The sequence below is a fragment of the Montipora foliosa genome, chromosome 8 (assembly GCF_036669935.1).
Source record: "Montipora foliosa isolate CH-2021 chromosome 8, ASM3666993v2, whole genome shotgun sequence".
In the NCBI taxonomy this organism is placed as follows: domain Eukaryota; kingdom Metazoa; phylum Cnidaria; class Anthozoa; order Scleractinia; family Acroporidae; genus Montipora; species Montipora foliosa.
In genome coordinates, this window is record NC_090876.1 from 18,170,682 (window position 1) to 18,192,339 (window position 21,658).

Sequence of the window (21,658 nt, forward strand, 5' to 3'; positions counted from 1 at the left end):
TAAATCACAGACGCAGCATTTTAAAGAAAGACCGCTGGTATTGAAAAAACGTACTTTGTATCTGCCATCTTGATTGCGTTTCGCTCGCTCAACCTACAGCATGACAACTAGCATCGATTTCGGCAGTTTTATTTTCTTTCTTTACATTTTGCTTGCACCTTGAGCATGTGGATTGTGTGTTACTGGAAAGCTTCGGATTTGTTTTTCTGCCTTTGGGGCTCCTTAACCTTCTGGCAACTTGAATTTACTTATAATTTGGCGACTTATCTTTCTCAGTTAGTCGCCAACTACACCATGTACATGTAATTGTATGTTCTCCTCTAAGACTTACAATTTGAACCTTTGTTCGGTCTCCAGAGGGACACGCTTTTTGTGGAATTCACGTACAGTTTTTTTAAGCCGTTCAATAACTCGCAGGTTGTGTTTTATAAGGTATAAAACTACTCAGCTTAACTTCATGGATTAAAACTGATAAAATACTTGTAAACTGAGTACAGTACTAGTTATGGGTACACGTATAATTTATTTAAACATGTGGGTATGACTTTTTTCACGTGACACAAGCTTCAGTAATCAGGCTGTTCCAATTATTGGTAAAAACAATCTTAAGATAGATCATAAATGATAACACATTCCAAGAGCCCAGCTGTACTGCGTTGATTTTATGCTGTGCTGATGTCACTCTAGCTAATATGGAAAAAATATTATAACTATTAATGTTGCTGTCATTTTTTTGGTATTTGCAAATTAACGTTGCTGCTGCGTGTTACAAATTTTCTGCAACCTCAATCATTTTGTGAGCTTCCATGTAAACTCAATGATAATTTCCTCTTAACAAACGATTACAGTTTCAAATAAGGGTACACAATAATTTATCAAGCAAAATTAGCAATGAATGTTGCTGTCTCTAGGTAGAGTTTCTTATGTTTTTGCCAAAATTTTGGTGAGTGCTTATAGCTGTAGGTCGCTTCTTGCTCATTGTGTTGCTGAATATTGACTATCTACACTAACACTGGACCAACTATAGCTTTTCTCACACACCGCTGGTAGCCATGTCAAGCTGACCGCCACAAGCCTGACCTTTATTGCAAATTTAAGCTAATACAAGTAGCATTACACCAAAGACCGGAAATAACGAAAAAAGTTCAAGGCTAGTAAATTACTGGTATTGTATAAAAACTGAAAATCTTTGGGTGGGTGGGGAGGAAAGTCGGCAATGGCGGACGCAACAAAAACAACTGCCCGCCCGATAGGTCACATGACCTATACCCAGGCCCCAGCGATGCATGAGAAAAACATTTTTCCCTTATTTTGTTTCACTCAGCCAGTGAAAAATCACTCTTATTACCAGTCCAGTGTCAGTATCCAGTGCCAGTATTCAACTGATTGGTTGAAACAAAATATTCATACTTTTGCAGTACAAGAGTTTTGTTCAAAATCCATTCCATGCATTTCCTATGCATTTGCAATTTGCACTTTACTTGTAGGTGAGTACTTGCAAATCTGTACTCCTGTTAAAAATTTACAGTTGTATTACAAATTTGCACCAGTGAGAACTGCCCTCTTTTACCCAATCAGAACTGAGTACTTTTTTTCAAATATATTTACATGTATTTGTGTGGCTTGTTGGCTTTACCCTTGAGCCCTGAAAATTGATTTAAGACCTTACTGATGACGAGGAATGTTCAACCGGACTTCACTAGATTTATTAATTTGTATGTATTCAATCTCAATAATAATAATAATTATTGAAAACTTAAGAGGCACTTGCATGGCTGAAGAGAGCTTAGCAGCCTATCCCTAAGTCATGTTCTTTGATTAAGGGAAAAAACAACAGATGCCCATACACCATATATATATACACTGGGCAGGCCAGGAGTTCTAGTCATGTGAAGTGAAAGAGAGTGTCCTTACTACAGCTCTCATGCTCTCTTACAGTGTATGTTTGGTAGAAAAACAATAGGAAGTTACACAACCAAACAATATCACAGCTGTACATGTACAAGCCATGAAGGGAAAACTCACGTCTCCGCTGATCAAATTTGTTAACATCCTGCTGTGAATTTGACACCACTGTAGCCGCAACACTGTCAATGATAGTTTGTGACAAGGACGGAGAACGCACAGCCACTTGTTTATGAAATGCCCAGAACAGATGCTGACACAAGTCTTCACTTACATTGTTACCAAGGTAGGCTGACATAAATAGCTTGAATCCCTCATAGTCCATAGGCTGCAAAAAGCAAAACTACATGAATGATAGGTACCTTTCATGCTAATAAAATACAAGGATTTGAATTGATTATCAGTCAGACTCTTCTCTTACTAGTGCTTGACTAGAAAAGCTGTTACGTCTTTAAGATGATGACGACGATTATTTGGTTATCAGCCAAACATTACACCTGAGGAGCTAAATAAGGTTTAGGCTTAAATCCAACATACGAAAACACAGGACAGCATGCCCGCATCAAATCAAATCAAGGCATACACGTACATGTACATGTCTGAATCATGATGTACATGTAAGAAAACTGCTTGTGCCCAAAGATTGTGATCCTCTTTTTTTAAGACTCAACGTTCCTAAGACTCACCATTAATCACCAATCTTCAAATACCCAGTACCCAGTGCCCCGTCAGCCTGCAGCTGCTATTTTGCTTAAAATAACCCGTTAATGATTGGTTATTACCAAGTTGATTGCATGTACTTCAAGAGTAAAGAAACCCTGTGAATAACCATGGAGAAAGTGGTTTTTTTTAAAATTGAAACTCCTTGGTTTGACTCCATGGTTTGAAGCTGACTACATGAGACATTAAATTTGCTCAAAGGTATTACAGTTCCATCTGCCTTGTGAGTAAACAATTTGATATTGGTTTCCTATAAATGGAATTTGCCTATTGTTTTATCTGAATGTGTACTACATGTACATGTATCACTTGACTCCAAAGATCAACTGAAACTCAGCCCACATACGACCTCGGGGCCAAGGGTTGAACTCAGGTCACAGAGATGGAAGGCACAGTTAATACATGTAACTGCTAAGCCGCACTGACTCCCCAAGATTAAAACTCACGAGGAGAATGACAACATGAAATCGTCTCAACAAGATTATCAATAATTATTTTACTTTTGAAATGTAGCATTTGGGAGCATTCTTTTAAACCTGGCACACCCCTGGAAAAAGGTGATACAATCAGTTTAACCCATTGACTCCAGGGGGGTCCCCATTGACGAGTAATTAGTCAAGTCTGGCCAGTTCAGGCCCGTTTGGGAGTAAAAGGGTTAAGGGGGCTGGCTCTTGACTACAGAAAGACGATGGTTGCTAAGGAAACTTTTCAGTCAAGAGCCCTACAATAAGGTACTTTGAAGTAACTTTTTCAATGGAAATCTGACAACACTTCAATCAGAAGGGGGGATGCACAACTAGCCTCAGTCCTCTGTTGTGTGAATTAGTGAAAAGCAGGTAAAAGCTCTCATGAAACAAACGGAAGCAAGAGGCAGTTTTTTCACAGGATCAGGGGAACCGACCTATCATTTTTCGCAAACTGCAACATGGAATTTCTGAAAAAATTGTGGACAAGAAATGCAACTGATAAGTGTTACAGTATCAAAGGAGGGCCTTATGATGTCATAATTTTTATGAGAAATAATTGCTTTTAAAGTCCAAGCTACACCCAGCATCAGTGGTTCAGTTGGTTGAGCACCGGGCTGTCACGCGGCAGGTCGTGCATTCAACTCTGGCTGGACCAACACTCAGGGTCTTTCAATAACTGAGGAGAAAGTGCTGGCTTTGTAATAATTATTACATCTGCAAATGGTTAGACTCTCTAGTCTTCTTGGATAAGGACAATAAACCATTATTGATAGGGCCAGTCTCACAACCCTTTAATGTTCATAATCCTGTGGGATGTAAAAGATCCCACACACTTGTCGCTAAGAGTAGGTGTTGTGGTCTGTCTTCTGTTGTGTATCATGGTTGGGGGGTAAAAAAAGGGGCCACAGTAATTGGAGCAAGCTGCTCTGTCAGCTTGACTGGCAAAGTTAATAAATTAAATTAAATTAGAATGTCCAAATACTGTTGTGTTAAAAACTTGTGAAAAACATATAGTTAACTCGCCAAGTTTTTAGGCATTTTCTGTTTTGGTCATGTGATTTACCAAAATTGATTGTGACTCAAACTACATGTACATAATCAGATAAGAAAAAGGAAAGTTAAAATAGAACAAACATGGCAAAAAATGGTAACTTTAGAGTCAAAGGTTAAGGTAACGGTCCTTATTTTTACAAGGGTAGCACGTGACAGTCAACTAGAGTTACTGATAAACTTGTGGCCCTCGGTGCGCACCATTTACTCCCCTTCCTCCATCAATGCTCTGTTTCACGGGTATTCAAAGTTACTGTAACAGCAACACGGTACAGAAGAAAGTCGAAACAGGCGTCAATCAAATAAGGGGGATCGAAATGGCAACCCTCCGACTCAGAAGGTCGCACATTAACCGACTATGCTAAGCCTGCCTTGAGAGCTAGGGATTTGAGAAATGATTATTTGAAGAGGTCCATAGCAACAGTTTGGTAGTTAAGAGCCACCCCTCTTAACTTTCTTTTACAACGCTTCATTGCAGCGTAAAAAAAAATGACACGCCCAGTACAGACACCCCTGGAAAAAGATTTAACTCTGCTCAAAGGTAAAGTCTGCTACGAGCCTAGAAGGCCCATCAGGCCGGCGCTTATCTCCGGTTTCTGTAGCATGAAGCGACTAGGAGTATTTCTACTCCCCCCTGGATGGGATGCTAGTCCATCGCAGGGTTACCCCCGGCATTAAATTGGCCGGTACCCATTTATACACCTGGGTGGAGAGAGGCACCGTGAGAGTTAAGTGTCTTGCCCAAGAACTCTGCTCAAACCAGATCTAGAAGCCAATTTACATGTAGAAAATTTAATTGAAATCCCTGTGCATACCAAAGAAAAAATATATTCAAGGGATAATGTGAATAGCATACACTGCAAGTCTCATTTTGTACAATACCACATTGGGATGTGTTATGTTCTCGGGCAAACAGACAACTGCACGTAAGATGGCTGATCAACTAAGAACTGCATTAATCAAAGAGCATGTGGGTTTTACAATAACCGCATACATACTGCAGGCTCAGTATGAATTACTGACACTATAACAAATGTAACGATACACTATAACACCTCCCCGCAGAAATGTTGTGCCTGACAAGAAATGGAAGTACACTACAACTGTTAAAGTGCCCCTAACCCCAAAATATTTTTTTTGCTAAAATGAATCTTTGCACCTGTTCGAGACGCATTGCGGCCATTTTTTCCTTTTTCTAACAAATCCTACCATTTTATAGGCTTCGAAAGTTGCAAAAATCCAAGCATCTTGTGTTCACGACCGAGTCAGAAGGGGAGTGGGTCTATTCCTGATGTGACGTCACAATCTAATTTGCATGCATTTTTACAAAGAGTTAATGCCATGTAAATCAGTTTGTGACATCACATCAGGAATAGGCCCACTCCCCTTCTGACTCGGTCGTGAACACAAGATGCTTGGATGTTCGCAACTTTCGAAGCCTATAAAATGGCAGGATTTGTTAGAAAAATGAAAAAATGGCCGCAATGCGTTTCGAATAGGTGCAAAGGTTAATTTTAGCAAAAAAAATATTTTGGGGTTAGGGGCACTTTAAAAGCTCTCTAAATGATCAAAAGTTCAAGAAAAGGAACAAAACTATTAGAAGCACAGTTCAATGTCATTAAGGGGAGACTTAACGCTTTTAGTCCATTTCTTCAACCAGTCTGTGTGGTGGTTTAGTAGCACGTTTGGACCGATGCGGGGCAGGGGTGGGAGGAGTAGGGGTGCTTGGCGACTCCGCTGATTGAGATTCTTCGGGTGGGGGTGTACTGCTTCCGGTACTGGAAGAAGTAATGCCTTCTGTAGATTGATCAGATGTAACTTTGACAGAGCTGGAATGAGTCACAGCAGAACTGGGGGTGTTTTGAAGTACATCGTCAACATGTCTCCTCCAATTTCCGTCCATCGTTCAACTTGACTTGAAAAGAAGCAGGTGATGATTGCTGTACAACAATACCAGGTTGCCACTTCTGTTCCGATAGGTGGTCACGTGCTAGAACACAGTCGCCTACAGCTATCTCCCTGAACTTTGCAAACTTGTCATGATTGCACTTCATTTTGTCCTGCTGGCCGGCCACGCGAGATCCAATATCAGGTGTAACCAAAGACAATCGAGTGCGAAGTTCTCGCTTCAAGAATAGCTTGGAAGGGGATGAGCCGGTTGTAGCGTGTGGTGTGCTTCTGTAGGATAAGAGGAAATTCTGAATCCGTCGGTGTTTAGAGCTTGCAGGATCGTCAGCTGATGACTCCATTGCATACTTGAAAGTCTGCACAAACCGCTCAGCCAACCCATTTGAAGAGGGATAGTAAGGGGAGACTAAAGTTCTCTGAATGCCATTTTGCCTCAGGAACTCTTCATACTCTTAGACTGGAAGGGTGGGCCGTTGTCGCTGACTACTTGGGTTGGTAGACCGTATCTTGCAAAAGTATTACGCATGGCATTAATGGTTGAGTCGGCTGTTGTTGTTTTCATGGGACCAATCACTTCAGGCCACTTAGAGTGGGCGTCAACCATGATGAGGTAATGTTTTGCCTGATGGGTGGCAAAATCTATGTGAACATGGAGCTGTTGGCCAAGACCATGGAAGAAGCGGTCAATTTCGTAGTGGTACGAAGAGAGAAGAAGGGACCAGCGTTGCAGTCTAGCAGCAACCAAAACTGGAGTCGCAGAATCCGGAGCAAATATTTTCAACAGGGGTTTGTGATCAGTTCGCAGAGTAAACTAGTGCCCGAAGAGATAATGTAAAATTTAGTGACCCCAAAAATAATGGCAAGACCTTCCTTCTCGATCTGACTGTAGTTTTTCTCAGATGAGTTCAAGGACCTGAAGCCATATGCGATTGGTCGCTCATCACCATTAGGGAAGCTGTGAAATATGACTGCTCCGATGCCATACTGGCTTGCATCGCTCTCAAGAATAACAGGAAGGCTCGGGTCATAATGAACCAATACATGAGAGGATGAGAGTGAGTCCTTGGCCTTTTTAAATGCCTCCTCGCACCGGGGGGACCACTTGAATTCTTGGTTACCTTGGAGAAGCTGATTGAGTGGTTGGAGGATAGAGCTCAGGTTTCGGATAAACTTGCCATGATAATTGATCATTCCAAGGAAGGCTCTCAGCCGGGTGAGGTTCTCAGGGCGTGGTGCTTGTCGGGTGGCTTCTACCTTTTCCTCGGTAGGAGAAATGCCTCTGGCAGAGATGACACAGCCCATGTACATTACTGATTTCTGCATGAATTTGCATTTGCTTAGCTGAAGTCGCAAGCCATAATGGTCTAGATGGCTGAGGACGCTGTCTAAGTTCTTAATGTGTTCTTCGTCATCCTTGCCAGTAATAAGAATGTCATCTTGTATACTCGCCACCTGATCTAAACCCTGAAGGATGATGTCCATAGTGCGCTGGAACAGAGCGGGTGAAGACGCAATACCAAAGGGTAACCTTTTGTAGCGGTAAAGACCTCTGTGCGTATTGATGGTAACGAACTGCTGCAACCTCGGTCATAAATAGTTGTAACACTTTCTTGAAAAGCACGTAACTCGCATCCAAGCTATTGATAACGCACTCCTCCTCCCTCCCTCCCTTCAATGTTGCGTTTGTCGTTCTAATGTTGCGTTTACTGGAAAGTTCTTGCATTGGAACCCATAAACATCAACATTGAAAGGGGAGGAGGGAAAAATTTCCGTCGGCGTTACAACATTTGTGACTGAGACTGTATTTGTCACTGTTAAGTGTTTTCATGTGTGCGACGTGATGTGACGACCATGGACAGTGTATTGTGAAATTATTGTTGTAGGGCTGTAAGATATGTGAAGACGGTACCTATTTGTCGCCAAATACACTTTGGGCAATAGTATTAATGGTCTTGGAGGAAACTTAAAAAGATGTACAGAATTATTTGGTGAAAGGCTGGTTTTTGTGTGTTAATACTGTTGTTATCTGTGTTTGCAGAAGCAATTAAATAAAGTCAACATTAGTCAATGATATTTTGAGAGATGATGCGTCTATCAGAAAGGGAAACTGCTATTAAAAAAGTAGATCGGTAGCTGTAAAGGAGTGTTTGAAAAGGTTCGAAGTCAATTTGTACATCCAGCGGAATACAGATAAAGGAGGCGATCAGTTAATGTTATGGCGGAAGACTGCGGTGGTTGCAGTGCGGCAGCAGGTGGGTTAGGGGAAAGGCCTGTGCGACTTCGAACACTGAATTCCCGTCAAGTACGATTTGTGTATTTGATAACTTACAGTCAAGCCGATCTTGAAATTGTTCCTACACGGGAAGAATTTTCAAGAATTGTTTTGGACAGTTTTTCAAACGCTGATCCTTCTAGTCGTATCGAAGTGGTGCAATGGGTGTGTAGCCAAGAAGGACATAGGGATGGTGGCATTCATTATCACATGGCTGTGAAGTTAAGTGCTAGACGTCGTTGGCTAAAAATTCGCAATTTTTTAGAAGAAAGGCATCGTGTAAAAGTAAATTTTAGTGATAAACATTGCAATTATTACTCGGCCTGGCGTTACACAACTAAGGAGGATGCACATTTCATACAGTCTGAAAGTCATCCGGACTTGTCAAACTTCTCGGAACCATGTACGTCTGCAGCTAGTAGAGCTCTATCACGGAAAAGCTCCTCGGAAGGTAATGCCAGTGGTAAAGGAAAAAGTAGAAAAGGGCGGAAAAGACTGAGCATTTTTGAAGTGTCACAAATTGTCGTTGAAAAGGGAATTCGCACACGGTTGCAGCTTCTTGCCTACGCAAATAATCAAAAAAGGGAAGGCAAAACAGACCTTGCGGAGTTTATAGCGAATAGGGGAGCAAAGGCGGTTGATGAGGCCCTCAGTGTAGGTTGGGAATTAGAAGAAGCAGAAGGAAAGATGGAGCGCAGCGAAAAGAGTAGAGCGGAGATTTTGTACAGTCAGCTCGGAAAGGAATGCGTTGTAGGTTGTGACCGTCGTTGGTTGCAAATGGCGCGAAATCTTTTGGAGCGAAATAACATAGCCGGGGACGAATTTTCAGAGGCTATCAGAAATCTTCTTGACAAGGGAAGAGGGAAATACCGCAACTTGTATTTGAAAGGCCCGTCTAATTGTGGAAAAACTTTTCTTTTAAATCCTCTTACAAGCATTTACAACACATTTTGCAACCCGGCCAGCACAACCTTCGCATGGGTAGGTGCAGAAGAGGCGGAAGTTTTATTTCTAAATGATTTCAGATGGTCCGCCAACATCATCCCATGGCATGATTTGCTATTGCTATTGGAAGGCCATGAGGTTCACCTGCCAGCACCCAAGACCCATTACAGATGTGATTTTTCCTTGAAAGGGGATACGCCCATCTTTTGTACCGCCAAGGAGGAAATTTCCTTTGTCCGTGCTGGTGTGCTGGATGAAAGAGAGACTGAAATGATGCGTGTTCGTTGGCGAGTGTTTGCATTCAGCTCACAGATTACTGAGGCAGAACAACTGCAAGTTCCACCTTGTCCACGCTGTTTTGCTGAACTTGTCTATCCCCAGGCCTAAACTCTGCCTCTTGTTAATTTAATTATGGTTACATGTGAGTGTGTACCGATCACGGATCACCATCCTTTTTCTTCATTTTAGCGTTGTATTTGGTAAAAACTAGGACGTTTAATCGTACTAAACTATTGTAGTAGTTACTATGTGTAACCAGAAATAATAGAAATCACAACAGCGCCTTCCTTAGACTTATTTGCTACGGTACACCATGGTGATCCGTCATTGCTAAATAATTTTAGTAGACTGTAATTAATTTACCGACAACGGATCACCATGGTGTACCGTAGAAATTTTGAGGACAAAAAACTGCTAATTGCTTGAAAATCTCACTATAGTTAAGTTGTGTTCTAGTGCTTATTGTCAAGTACAAAAAAAGGCAGATAAGACAGATTTAAAGTACTTTTGCAAGAAATGATCATGGTGTACCGTGATCACAAGGGTGATGTTGATTGTTTACACAAGCAATTTATACACGTCAATGGATTCCAGTCCTTTATCTAAGAAAAAGTACCGGTAAATATCAACTTTCTTTTGAAGAGCTATGCTTTAAATACATTATACAAAGTAAAACAAAGAGACAATTGATTGTTTAGTAAAAAGTAGAGATACATCGTTGAAATTAGTAGTTGCAACGTTATTTAACGCGGAAAATGACAACAGCAACAAGCTTTTTTACATTTCCCACCGGTGTAACACTGTACTTACACACGCACACACACAAAAAAAAACATTACAGTTGTCCGCTATAGAGCTTTAAAATGAGTATTAACTAATACTTGATACGGCCACCCCTCTTTCTGATGACACTGGTCATTCTTTTTGGTATAGAGTCTATCAACCTATTTACAGTTACTATCGGTAGGGTGAAAAACGTATCTATTACACGAGCTTTAAACTCTTCAAACGTTTCACGTCTTATTTTGCGATCCCTTGCTTGTTTTCGAAGGTGCCTATTAACAATAGCAAAAACGTTTTCGATAACATGTAAGTCTGCGCTTCGTGGTGGAAGTTTGATGACGGTGCTATTTACACGCTCAATTGCCGCTTTTGCTAATGCAGAATTTTGACAAGGATCTCCATCCTGCATCCATAGGCGACTGACACCTTTTCCAGCCAACTCAAACAATCGATCAAAGTGTTCAGCAACGAATGTGGCGAAGTAGCTACCTGTCATGTGTTCATAAGGCTCACAGCAAATTACTCCCTTGTCATAGGATATAGCGACTATAAGCCTTAAGACTTTGCCCCCAGTTCCCTCCTTTCGACCCTTCGTAATGCATCCATGAGCAAGGCCCTCGCTTTTTTTTCTCCATACTCGTCCTTGAGGTGCGATAGCTTGATCAAAAGGATTCCTCTTATATGCGATGGATGTTCCGTCCAAGTAGAACGCAATTTCTTTTTTCCAAACATCCGCACTGAAGTTTCTCTGCATGAGTTTAGCAAAAGCCACTCTTTTCTTATGATCATCTTCGGTCATAAGTCCTTTCTTCCTTGTCTGCAAATAAAAATACCCTGCTGAATTTAGGTAACGTGTAACTGTCCTCGTTGAAACATCACTTTCTTTAATTCCGGCCTCCTCCATTAATCTTTTACAGGTGAAAGTCCCGTCTCTTTTTCGTAGGACCCTGAGACAGCGAATCAGGTGCCTTCTTTGTCGTTCACTTAGCTTGAACTTACGGCCTCTTTTCGAGGAACTTCGTAAACGCGAGGGAGCGCTTCTATTTGCTTTGGAAATTCTTACAACACTTGCTGTTGAAATACCACATAAATCAGCAACTTTACGAACAGCAAGTCGTTTAACCCGGCTTAAGTAAAAAGCTCTTGCCCGTGTCACATTATCGATACAGTGTTTAAAGGCCATTACACTAGTGCAGCGCTTTTCTCTCGTAATTCTGTAGAATATTATTCCTTCTTAGCAACAAACCAACTCTTTATAGCAATTTTATAAGTAAAGAAACGTGCTTAAACTTCGTTTCATTGCGAAAGTCCCACAAAACAACCGTTACAGAACACATTAGTAATGGCGCATTTTCTTATCTGAAATGCGTCATTCAACACTCAGACAACCTCGGTCATAAATAGTTGTAACACTTTCTTGAAAAGCACGTAACTCGCATCCAAGCTATTGATAACGCACTCCTCCTCCCTCCCTCCCTTCAATGTTGCGTTTGTCGTTCTAATGTTGCGTTTACTGGAAAGTTCTTGCATTGGAACCCATAAACATCAACATTGAAAGGGGAGGAGGGAAAAATTTCCGTCGGCGTTACAACATTTGTGACTGAGACTGTGGCTTTCAGGATCCAACGGGAGCTGTTGGTAGGCACTCTTTAAATCGAGCTTAGTGAAACGTTGTCCACCCCGCAGTTTCAAAAAGACATCCTCCGGGAGGGGAATTGGATACTGAGGGACGTGAAGCTGGGGGTTGACAGTAACCGCATAATCACCACAAGAGCGTGTAGTTCCATCTGCCTTGGGAACATGAACCACTGGGGTAGCCCATTCACTGAACTCCACCTGTTCGACAATGCCTTCTGACTCAAGACAGTCGTATTCAGCTTCAACAGCTTCCTGAAGAGCATAGGGGACAGGATGAGCCTTGCAAAACTTGGGACGTGCGTCAGGTTCCAGCTCTAGTTTGGCTGTGATTCCTTTGACGGTTCCGAGGCCTGGTTTGAAAACGTTAGGGTGATTCTGGATAGTTGTGTGCAACTGGGAAGCCACGCCCTGTGGGAGGTCTGTCTCCGATATGCAAATATTGCAGATCTTCGTCCAGTTGAGTCGGGACAGCCAGTCTCTTCCAAAAAGGGATGGGCCTGAGCCTTCAACAACAAGAAGGGGGACATCGGTGCCCTGGTCTTGGCACTTTAGGTGTGCAATAAGTTGCCCGTGTACTGTGAGTGGGTGTCCTGTATATGCACGTAGGCGAGTATTGGACGGCATGAGGGGTGTGCCACTGAAGTGTTTCTTGTAAGTTTCTTCTGAAATAACTGAGACGCCTGCACCAGTGTCTAATTCCATTAAAAGAGAGGTTCCCTGCTGGCCTGAGCTCAGAGTGTACAGCGAGAAGGAAAAAGGATCAACCGAATCATCAAGAGGACTAGTTTGAGGGGGTTCTGATCCTTCCAGCTGATGCACTTTCTGAGGTTCCCTTTGCATGCCTCCGAGATGTGACCAACCTTACTGCAAGAATGACACGTGTAGTTTCTGTATTTACACTGAGAACGTGGGTGCCCTGATTTTCCGCAGCTCAAACACTCCGAGGGGTCTTTAATGTTGCTACCCGAGGAATTGAACTTGCCTCGCTTGCCAGGACCCTTACGACGTTGGGTAGGCGGAAAACTGCGATGATTACCAGAGTCAACTTTGTTAACAGAAGCCGAACTTCCTTGCGAGAACACAGCAACATCCTTCCCAGCAACTTCGGCGCCGAGGGCGACCTTCAGTGCTGCATCGAAAGTGTGTTCCTCGGTTAGCAGTTTCTTTTGTGTCTCCTTTCTGCAAAGACCAAAGACAAAACGATCGCGTAAAGCTTCATCCAGGTGAGTGCCGAACTGGCAAGTTGAAGCCAGATGTTTCAGGTTAGCAGCGAACGCTGTGACACTGTCGCCTTCACGTTGTGTACAATTGTGGAATCGGTATCTTTCGGCGATAACAAGTTTCTTCGGTGCGAAATGATTCTTTAGGATAGTGGTGAGCTGTGCATACGTTTTCTCAGAAGGAGGAGTCGGTGAGCAGAGATCCGAAAGGACATCGTAGGTCTTGGCGCCAATAACAGAAACTAGGATTGCTCTTTGTTTGTGTGACTCGGCAGAATCGGTGGGAACACTGTTTGCCACGAAATATTGTTCCAGTCGCTCTAGGTAGCGGTTGATACTTGTAGTAGCTGAATTGAACTCCTCTATTTTGCCAAGGCTGGGCATGGTCGCTCGAATCCTCGTCGCCAGAAATATTATGTTCTCGGGCAAACAGACAACTGCATGTAAGATGGCGGATCAACTAAGAACTGTATTAATCAAAGAGCACATGGGTTTTACAATAACTGCATACATACTGCAGGCTCAGTATGAATTACTGACACTATACACTATAACAGGATGGTCACTTTATTTCTTGTAGGTTTTTTTTGTGATTGGTGTTAAATTTCATGTGGAGAGTTGATATAAAAAACATATATCAATTTTTTTGTCTGCTTTGATCATGTTTCCCTTAAACTTTCTCTTACAATGCTTCACTGCAGTGTAAAAAAAATTGTACAAATGTCACTCACCACCATCTTAGAAGACAAGAAAAGAGTACTTGTACATTACCTTGTTTGGGAAGACAAGAGCCTTGAGGGACGAGTTGCCAATAATAAATTAACATTACTCAAACTTTGGCCATTTTTTTAAACAACCCAAATACAATAATATATAATTGTAAGAAAACAGTCACTTGCTAAGGTACAAACACAGCCTTAATCAAATGCCTTGTGATTGAAAAGACTAATCTGCAGCTTTCTTTCCAGTTACGTTTTGAGAAGAGACAAAACAATGAAAGTTGGATTATTACTAAAACTTATCCCTTTGAAAATGGAAAAGAAAACTTTGAGATTTTTATCACCTTTGATTTCGAGTATTTTGCACACTAAAGTGCCAAAAAGTAGTGTTTACAAAAAGGTCAAAGAACAAACAGTAATAAAATAGGCTTATAACATAAAATAAAATCATAATTTTCACATTCAACCAAAATTTCAAATTTGCCAAAATGAAAACATCTGTTAATAATTTTTCATATTCTGCTTTTTTTTAATTTGGCAATATTTTTATTCAATAACAACACCTTGCCAAAGAAACCTAAAAAACCATAAGAGTTTCTACTAATAGATGAGTATATACTGCTGATGAAACATCTATAATGCACAAAATGGTGCAATAGCAAGGCACATTAATTAGGTTTTTTGTTAAAGAATAATAATAAAAATCTACAGTCATCTTTCGTTCAAGTTAGAATTCAACACTCGTGATGGCTGTACCTAGAGACAGAGGAATGATGGAAATAATATAAAATATGTACAGGATGTGTCATAAATGTACCCTTCTTTACAAATATCAAGTGAAATACAAATAATTATTCATGAGCACAGGATTTAAAATGTTAATTTAAATGGCAATGATTTAGATGAAAGCAATTTCCAAGGATTCACTTACTTTCTCAGGATTATACTGAGGATAAACGCCATCCCGGAACTGTTGAAGAACATCAGTTAACCTACTTGTCTTTGCATCTGAAAAGGTACAGATTTCACAATTTTTTCAGCAAAAAGAAGACACTGATTCATAGGCAGTGGTAGAGAAATAAAAACAAAACCATCACACCACATGCAGATGTGAATTTTTAATTCCATGTAAAATTGTAAATTATTCCCAAAAATGACCCCACAACCTGGAAAAAAGCAGTGCATCAACTTACAGGATTTTAACACCAGTAAAACTGCTTTTATTTTAGCTTTTTCTTCCTCCTCTTTAGCACCATGCTTTAAAGTGCTTGACATGTTGAAGCTGTGTTTATCTCAAATCTGTCTTAACTTCAAATAGAATTGGAATATTTCAACTAATTGCAATCTTTTTACAACTAATGGCAATAAATTATGCCAGTATGTTTTTCTCTCTTTTTCGTGGAATAATCAAACATTTTAAATTATGAGTTGCAATAATTTTCAAAAACTTCAGAACACCAAGAGAACTTTTCAGTGACATCGAAACAAGATACATGCAGGCAAAATCCATTGAATAGTTTCTTTACAAGAGAAGAAGTAGAGAAGAAATTTTTCATCATACAATGTATATGTACTATAAAAACACCAATCAAACTTATGGAAATTCAGTCATGTGATAATTGAAGCAAAAAGGGTAATTTATTGTTGTTAAGAGGAACTGAAATGCTTGATAGAGTATTTTGGCACATGATTGGCTTGGAAAAGCAACAAACCATTAGGCCAACTAACTACTACAGACCTGAAGTCACCACTCTTAATGAAGATACAAAAATTAAAATTCATCATTTAAGCCCCAAGCCAAGAATTTTGTATGGCTTAACTCAACCTTGGATTTGTCGACAAATACACATAAAAGCAGAAGATACATCTAGGCCATATGCATCTCTGTTAATTAATAGCACAGTTTGAAGTCCATGGATAAAATCTAAAGAACAATTTGGAGTTACCCTTTCACCCAATTCTCAGAAACACCTTAAAAGCAATTTTAAGCACATTTATAAACACGAAAATTTATTGAAGGTTGCCTATGACAATCTCCCCACAGGAGAGTCAAACAAATAAAAAAATCTCGCAAAGAAAGTTCCTTGATCTACATGTACCACACAAAAAAATAATTGCTACAAAAATAAGGTAGAAAGAACGATGAAATTTCTATTCAAGCACATCTGATGCTGTGTGGCATTCTTACAGTTTGATATTGGGTAAAAAAATGACGATATTTTGTTCATCTCCTAGTGTTTGCATACCATAAGCCATAAATATTTTATGACAACTTTCAGGCAGGGAATAATAAATACTATTAAGCTAGGAAGCTTGACTCATGCAATACAACTGGTCCATAACAGGCTTCATCTTTGAATTAAGTAAGGTAGAAAAATGTGGATAGATAAATATGTTAATTTTTTCTTACTCTTTCCATCACAAATAAACCCAGAATAGTGCTTAGGCTAAAGATAAAACAAATGAATAAACTTTTTTGATGAAAAACAATAGATATCAGCTTCAATAATGGAACAGATGTCGTGAAAAACCACACATTTGGAAACAGACGAGATGATAAAGCATGACTTTTTACACCGGTACGGTGATGCTTCCAGCAAGGTTCAAAATGAAGCCATAATGCAAGATCAAATACGGATATAAAATATGCGAAAGTGAGCTGTTCATTTAAGACAGGCAAGAGATCGAAAGGAAGAATGTAATATTACTATTGAAAGTATACCAATTAAACTCAGACATTTACACAAAATTACTTACTAAAAATTCAACATTTTGATTACAAAAAAGATATAAAACGTCGACGAGAAATCTCACATGGAAGCGGAATAAGTGCTTTTCAATGAAAGCTTCGAGGGTATAATGTACGTAAGTTAAAACAGTCGACGAGTATAATAAAAGAAAATTCAAATGAAAAATAATGCGGGAGTGATTCTTTTGTTCTTTTGTATAATTGATTGATAGAAAATACCTAAAATCTGGCAAAACACCCACCCAAATCTTTCCTTGCTTTACCGAAATTATCATTATTTGTCTATGAAAAATTAGCGGCCATGTCATCCAATGTTTCGAATGTACATATACTTCGTGTGCTGACATTAATTGCGCGTTCCTCGTAAACAATGAGTTTTATTTATGCGTTACTTGGACCGTAATCAACCAGTTGTAGTGATACCAGCATTATAACGATAATGATGATGATGAACGTTTTTGTAGGCTAAAGTTGAACATCACGTTCGAAAGTTTAAAACATCCACGTTTCTTCGAGACGGTACGACACTTCCTTGCACATCTGCTTTTACCATTGAGCAGGCATTTCTTGCTTAAAATATAATAAAATGGAGTGCTGCCTCCCTAAAGTTTCTGAAAATTTCAAATTCACATAATCAAGCCAAATTAAACCACACGCTAATCTCTACACGAAAGAAAACGAAAAAAACATGAAAATTCGACAATTGATGTACTCGAAACAATAACACCATTCACCCGTAAAGGCCAAAGTTTGGTTGTTTTTCTAATACCAAATAACGTAACATAATAAATTATGTTCTCAGTGCCGAAGGTTAACGAGAGGAAAAGCAGAATTAAGTAGTCTTACATTTAGTGTACTCCTGAAGCTGTTGAAACTCTTCTGGAGACAATCGATTCCACACTCCCGTTGCATTCGGACTTGAAGATGTGTTTTTGGATTGGCTCATTGCCGCCATTCTACCTCAGACAAAGACCTGCAGTCGACCGTCTTGTCCTCTTTGGAATCGGCAAACTTCGAGTGAACATTGCGGACAAGAAAGAACGCCAAAACAGATCAGAAATGACTTCCCACAAAGAGCCTCACCTGGCCATAACACATTATTAGCGTTTCCAATGTATTCACAAGTGGTCGCATGCATCGCAGTGGACGAAAGTAAACAACGAAGAAAGGACTGGGTTCGGGCTTCGTGATACGCCTGGAAGAATATAACGATGTGACAGTTGCGAGGTTGCGAAAACCTGTTGAATTTTGTACAGAATTTTTAGGAGTCCTCTAATGAATTCTGCGATCAGACTTTACCGACGTATTCTCAGGCTTCATAAGAATCTTCCTTTAACTTCAAAGGCCTTAGGAGACCAGTATTTGAAGGATGAATTCAGGCGGCACAAAAATGCGACAACCGATCAAATTGCAGAGTTCATTCAAGAGTGGAAAGTGAGTGGCCATTGGATTTGATTGTTAAAGTGTAAGAGGTTATCATTTTCCCTCTTCCAGTTTCACAGGCTGCTTACACACCTTCTGTGACTTAAACTTACCTTGTGTTTCGAGAGGCGTGTGCAATTGTAATGGGAGGCGCCGTACGTTCTTTCGTAAGCTTTTGGTTGTACGTACATGGGCAAAAGTGAACAAGAGCTCCCATGTTCGGCTCTCGGCCAACTGTCGGCCGATATGATACCGATACATTACCGACAGCCAGCCGACAGTGTTAATGAAGCCAAAAATTAACCCAAAGCACTAAAAGTTAAAAACAGCAAATAGACATCCATCTCCAGACTGTACCTATCAATTTTTGTATGTACCTATTTCCTAAATTGTATTTTTACACCTAAACGGGCTTGTTTGCTCGGTAGCAAAAAGGAAGTTTTCCAATCACCCTATAATGCATTGCAAAACCAACTACCGACGGTCGGTCGACACTTCAGTCTGCAACGGTCGGCCAACTGTCCAGTCGGCCAACAGACAGCCAACAGTCTGCCAACAGACGGCCGACAGTATCTTTTGGGAACTGTTCTTCACTTCACCACATGTATGCCTGTTAACAGCAGGTACAAAACACAGGTTACAGGTCACAGGTCATTGTTTTACCAATACAGAAAGAATCCTAAACATTCATTTTAGCTAATCGTAAGGCCTAATGTTTAGCATTTGTAAACGGTTAGGGTTGGTTCTGTATCAATAAAACAATGACCTGTGACTAGCTGTGTTTGTACCTGCCCCTTAATGAAAGAGAAGATTATATTATCACCTTCATATGGTTGTCAGTGAAGACACCATAGCCTTAAGATTGACCCCAAAACACTGACCCCCAGTCCTTGGACCCACTACGGACCAGGTCCACGGACTAGTGCCTTATGGATGAGCCCACGGACTATCACTACGGCCCCTCTCAACAGACCACCCCAAAACAACATAGAAATAAAAATAAAGAAAAGTAAAATAAATAATAATTGAAGATTTGACACACCAGTTGTCTGGATAGATCACTCGTACGTGTTGGCAAAATCTCCACCATTACGCTCTGCAAATTTAAGAGACTAAGGCTCAGTCAGGCTTGGCCGCTAGGTGCATCAATCACATATTGCCACTTCCTTTGCTGTGAACCGATAATAACTAATTGAGTTCCTTCTACCGTTTTCTTTGGAAAAGAGAATTGTGTTCTATTTTCTGAAACCTGTGGCAAGTTCATAAACCCGTGGTAGAATGATCCAAAAAAAAGGCAGAATGGAATAAACACAAATAGAGCATAGTTATTATCGGTCTTTTTCGATGCACTCTGGACATCCCACTGTCCACAGCGAAGGAAGTGGCAATACCTGGTTACAGGGGTTATCAGTCACACGCGCACCTAAAAGACATTAATATTTTCTTTATAATTATTTGGAAAGGAAATATTAGGTGGATGTCAATGAAATGAACGTTTCCATGACGAATTCGACTGCCGCTGAAAAATGAAAAAATGTCATCGAGGGGCATGTGTGACTGATAACCACTGTAATATAACTTGCGCCTGAGCCTGAGAATGACTGAGCTTACCCGAACGTAACCAACACAAGTGGTCAGTATTCAGACAACTTGGTATAAAGTCAAATCTTTAGTTGTTGTTTATTTTTTTTATTTCTGTGTTGTTTTGGGGTGTTCTGTAGCTCTGGATGAAGTCCATGGGCCGGTCCGTAAGGCAGTCTGTGGACCCGGTCCATAGGGAAGTCCATGGACCGGGGGTCAGTGTTTTCAGGTCACCCTAGCCTAAATGCCTCCCAACACAACAGGTTTTCATGCACAACAAAAAATTTTGTAAAAAGAGATAACTTCCTGAATTAAATTATTGCAAAGTTGTGTCTGCAGGTTTCCAGGTGAGATCAAATCTTTTTTGGTTGACCCCAGATCCAATCAGATTGCTGGGCTTTGTTATTCTACCCAGTCACGAAGTAACACTACAAGAACGTGTATTACTGTTAAGTGTGTTAAAGAAACATTTAATTTATTTGCACAATTTTTGTTGTCAGATTTATGCAGACATGCTAGAAAGACAGCAGCAACAGGGAAAGGATTTTGGAGGTAATTTACCAGAGAATTACTTGTCTAAAATCAGTGAGGACCAATTGTATCAGCTGCATGCACTCCATCAAGAAATAACCAGTCCATCAGAAGACTCGGATGTTAATGGAAAGAATTAACAACCACTGGAACTGTTGCAAAAGTATCACTATCTAGAAAGTGAAAATAGAGGCTGACTTTCTTCATACAACATGAGGAGCAAAAGGTGACTGCTTAAAGCTCCATATACGACAGCAGACTGAGTCTATGACTCGATTAAAGTAAAGATGTAGTTCAACTCGACTAGGGCTTTTAATAAATCAACAAAAATTGGCAAAGTGTAGAAGGAGCACTTGGCAAAAACAATCCCAAAAACCTTTGCAGGAAATGTAACATTACTGGCAGAGACATTATTTTGTAAATGCCCTCTTTTCTTCAAGAGGTTGTCATAACATACAAACTCGGCAACTCTAAACAAAGTGTCCAAACGCTTGCAAAAACATAACCCTTCCTTGTACTTGTACAAACATTAGTCGCAAAAGAATGCAAACACTGTTCAGCTGTTCCACAAGATCCCTGGGGAAGTTTCCGTACTCTTGAAGAGTACAATAAAGATGTCAGCAAGATTATTTACATGACTTTGTATGATAAATAGGTTTGAGTGATGCCAATGATTCTCATTATGTTCACTTGCAAATGTTGTTGTGTACTTTAAGTTTGCGGACTAACCCGTTCCGAAAACGCTTGCCATCTTTTAGGGTGGGTCTGTGAACATGGTGGGTGCATTTGTATGTGGTTTAAGTGTATTTAGACACCATATTCATGCTTACTTTCAAGATGAACACCATAATTATACATGTTGGCTTATTAACTTTGCACATGCACTCTTAAAGAGATAAATCAACCACTGCACAACCATGCCATGTATGTGCTTTTAGTAAACTTTGTGCATGCTCTTTACAAGCTTGAGTGCAACTTGTGACTGAAAGGCCAAAAAAAAACAAAGCCGAAATTTAACCTTGGGCATTTCCCCTGGAATTACCAAACAATTATTAAAAAAGTCTGCATGCAAGTCATTTGGTGATATTTCTTGCTATGGAAAACCATAGCAATTTGACATATGTTTGGGATAATTATCATTTAGTGATTAGTCATTTTATTTAAATAGACACAAAAAGCATGGAATCAATATTATTAATAACATTGTCTCCATCAACATGTAAAAGGGAAAAGGTCATATTTACACAATGTTTTAAATATTATTATTTCTCGTAGAACACAGTTTAATTTGTTAAAAATTGAATACAACAATGAATACAACTTGAGTTAGCAGAATGGCCTAATGCATACGGCCTTCTTAGCAGTTTAAGTACAAGATGATAGATCACCTTATCCTATATGCATATTCTAAAATTTAACTTTTCAATTGTACAGTATGTTGTAAAAAATCAAAATTAATGAAAATTAGA

General features: G+C 40.0%; 2 protein-coding genes across 3 annotated transcripts in view; one reads left to right on the top strand and one right to left on the bottom strand.

The window, feature by feature from the left end:
* The window catches only part of LOC137968031 (diacylglycerol kinase beta-like), a 63,325-nt gene extending 45,537 nt beyond the window's left edge, over positions 1-17,788 (bottom strand). The window contains exons 1-3 of one of the 2 annotated variants that reach the window (XM_068814643.1): positions 17,502-17,788; positions 14,838-14,914; positions 2,026-2,233 (exon numbers count right to left, since the gene is read on the bottom strand). In XM_068814643.1, coding sequence (XP_068670744.1) covers positions 2,026-2,233; positions 14,838-14,914; positions 17,502-17,610 — 394 coding nt within the window. In that variant the 5' untranslated portion in view covers positions 17,611-17,788. The remainder of the gene's footprint in view (positions 1-2,025; positions 2,234-14,837; positions 14,915-17,501) is intronic. The other variant, XM_068814644.1, reaches the window with a different exon arrangement.
* Positions 17,789-17,852: 64 nt separating this feature from the next.
* LOC137968044 (succinate dehydrogenase assembly factor 3, mitochondrial-like) lies at positions 17,853-20,343 on the top strand. The gene is made up of 2 exons (XM_068814666.1): positions 17,853-18,089; positions 20,159-20,343. The coding sequence occupies exons 1-2, from the start codon at positions 17,931-17,933 to the stop codon at positions 20,327-20,329; spliced, it is 330 nt and encodes a 109-aa protein (XP_068670767.1). The 5' UTR covers positions 17,853-17,930; the 3' UTR covers positions 20,330-20,343.
* The last annotated feature ends 1,315 nt before the right edge of the window (positions 20,344-21,658 follow it).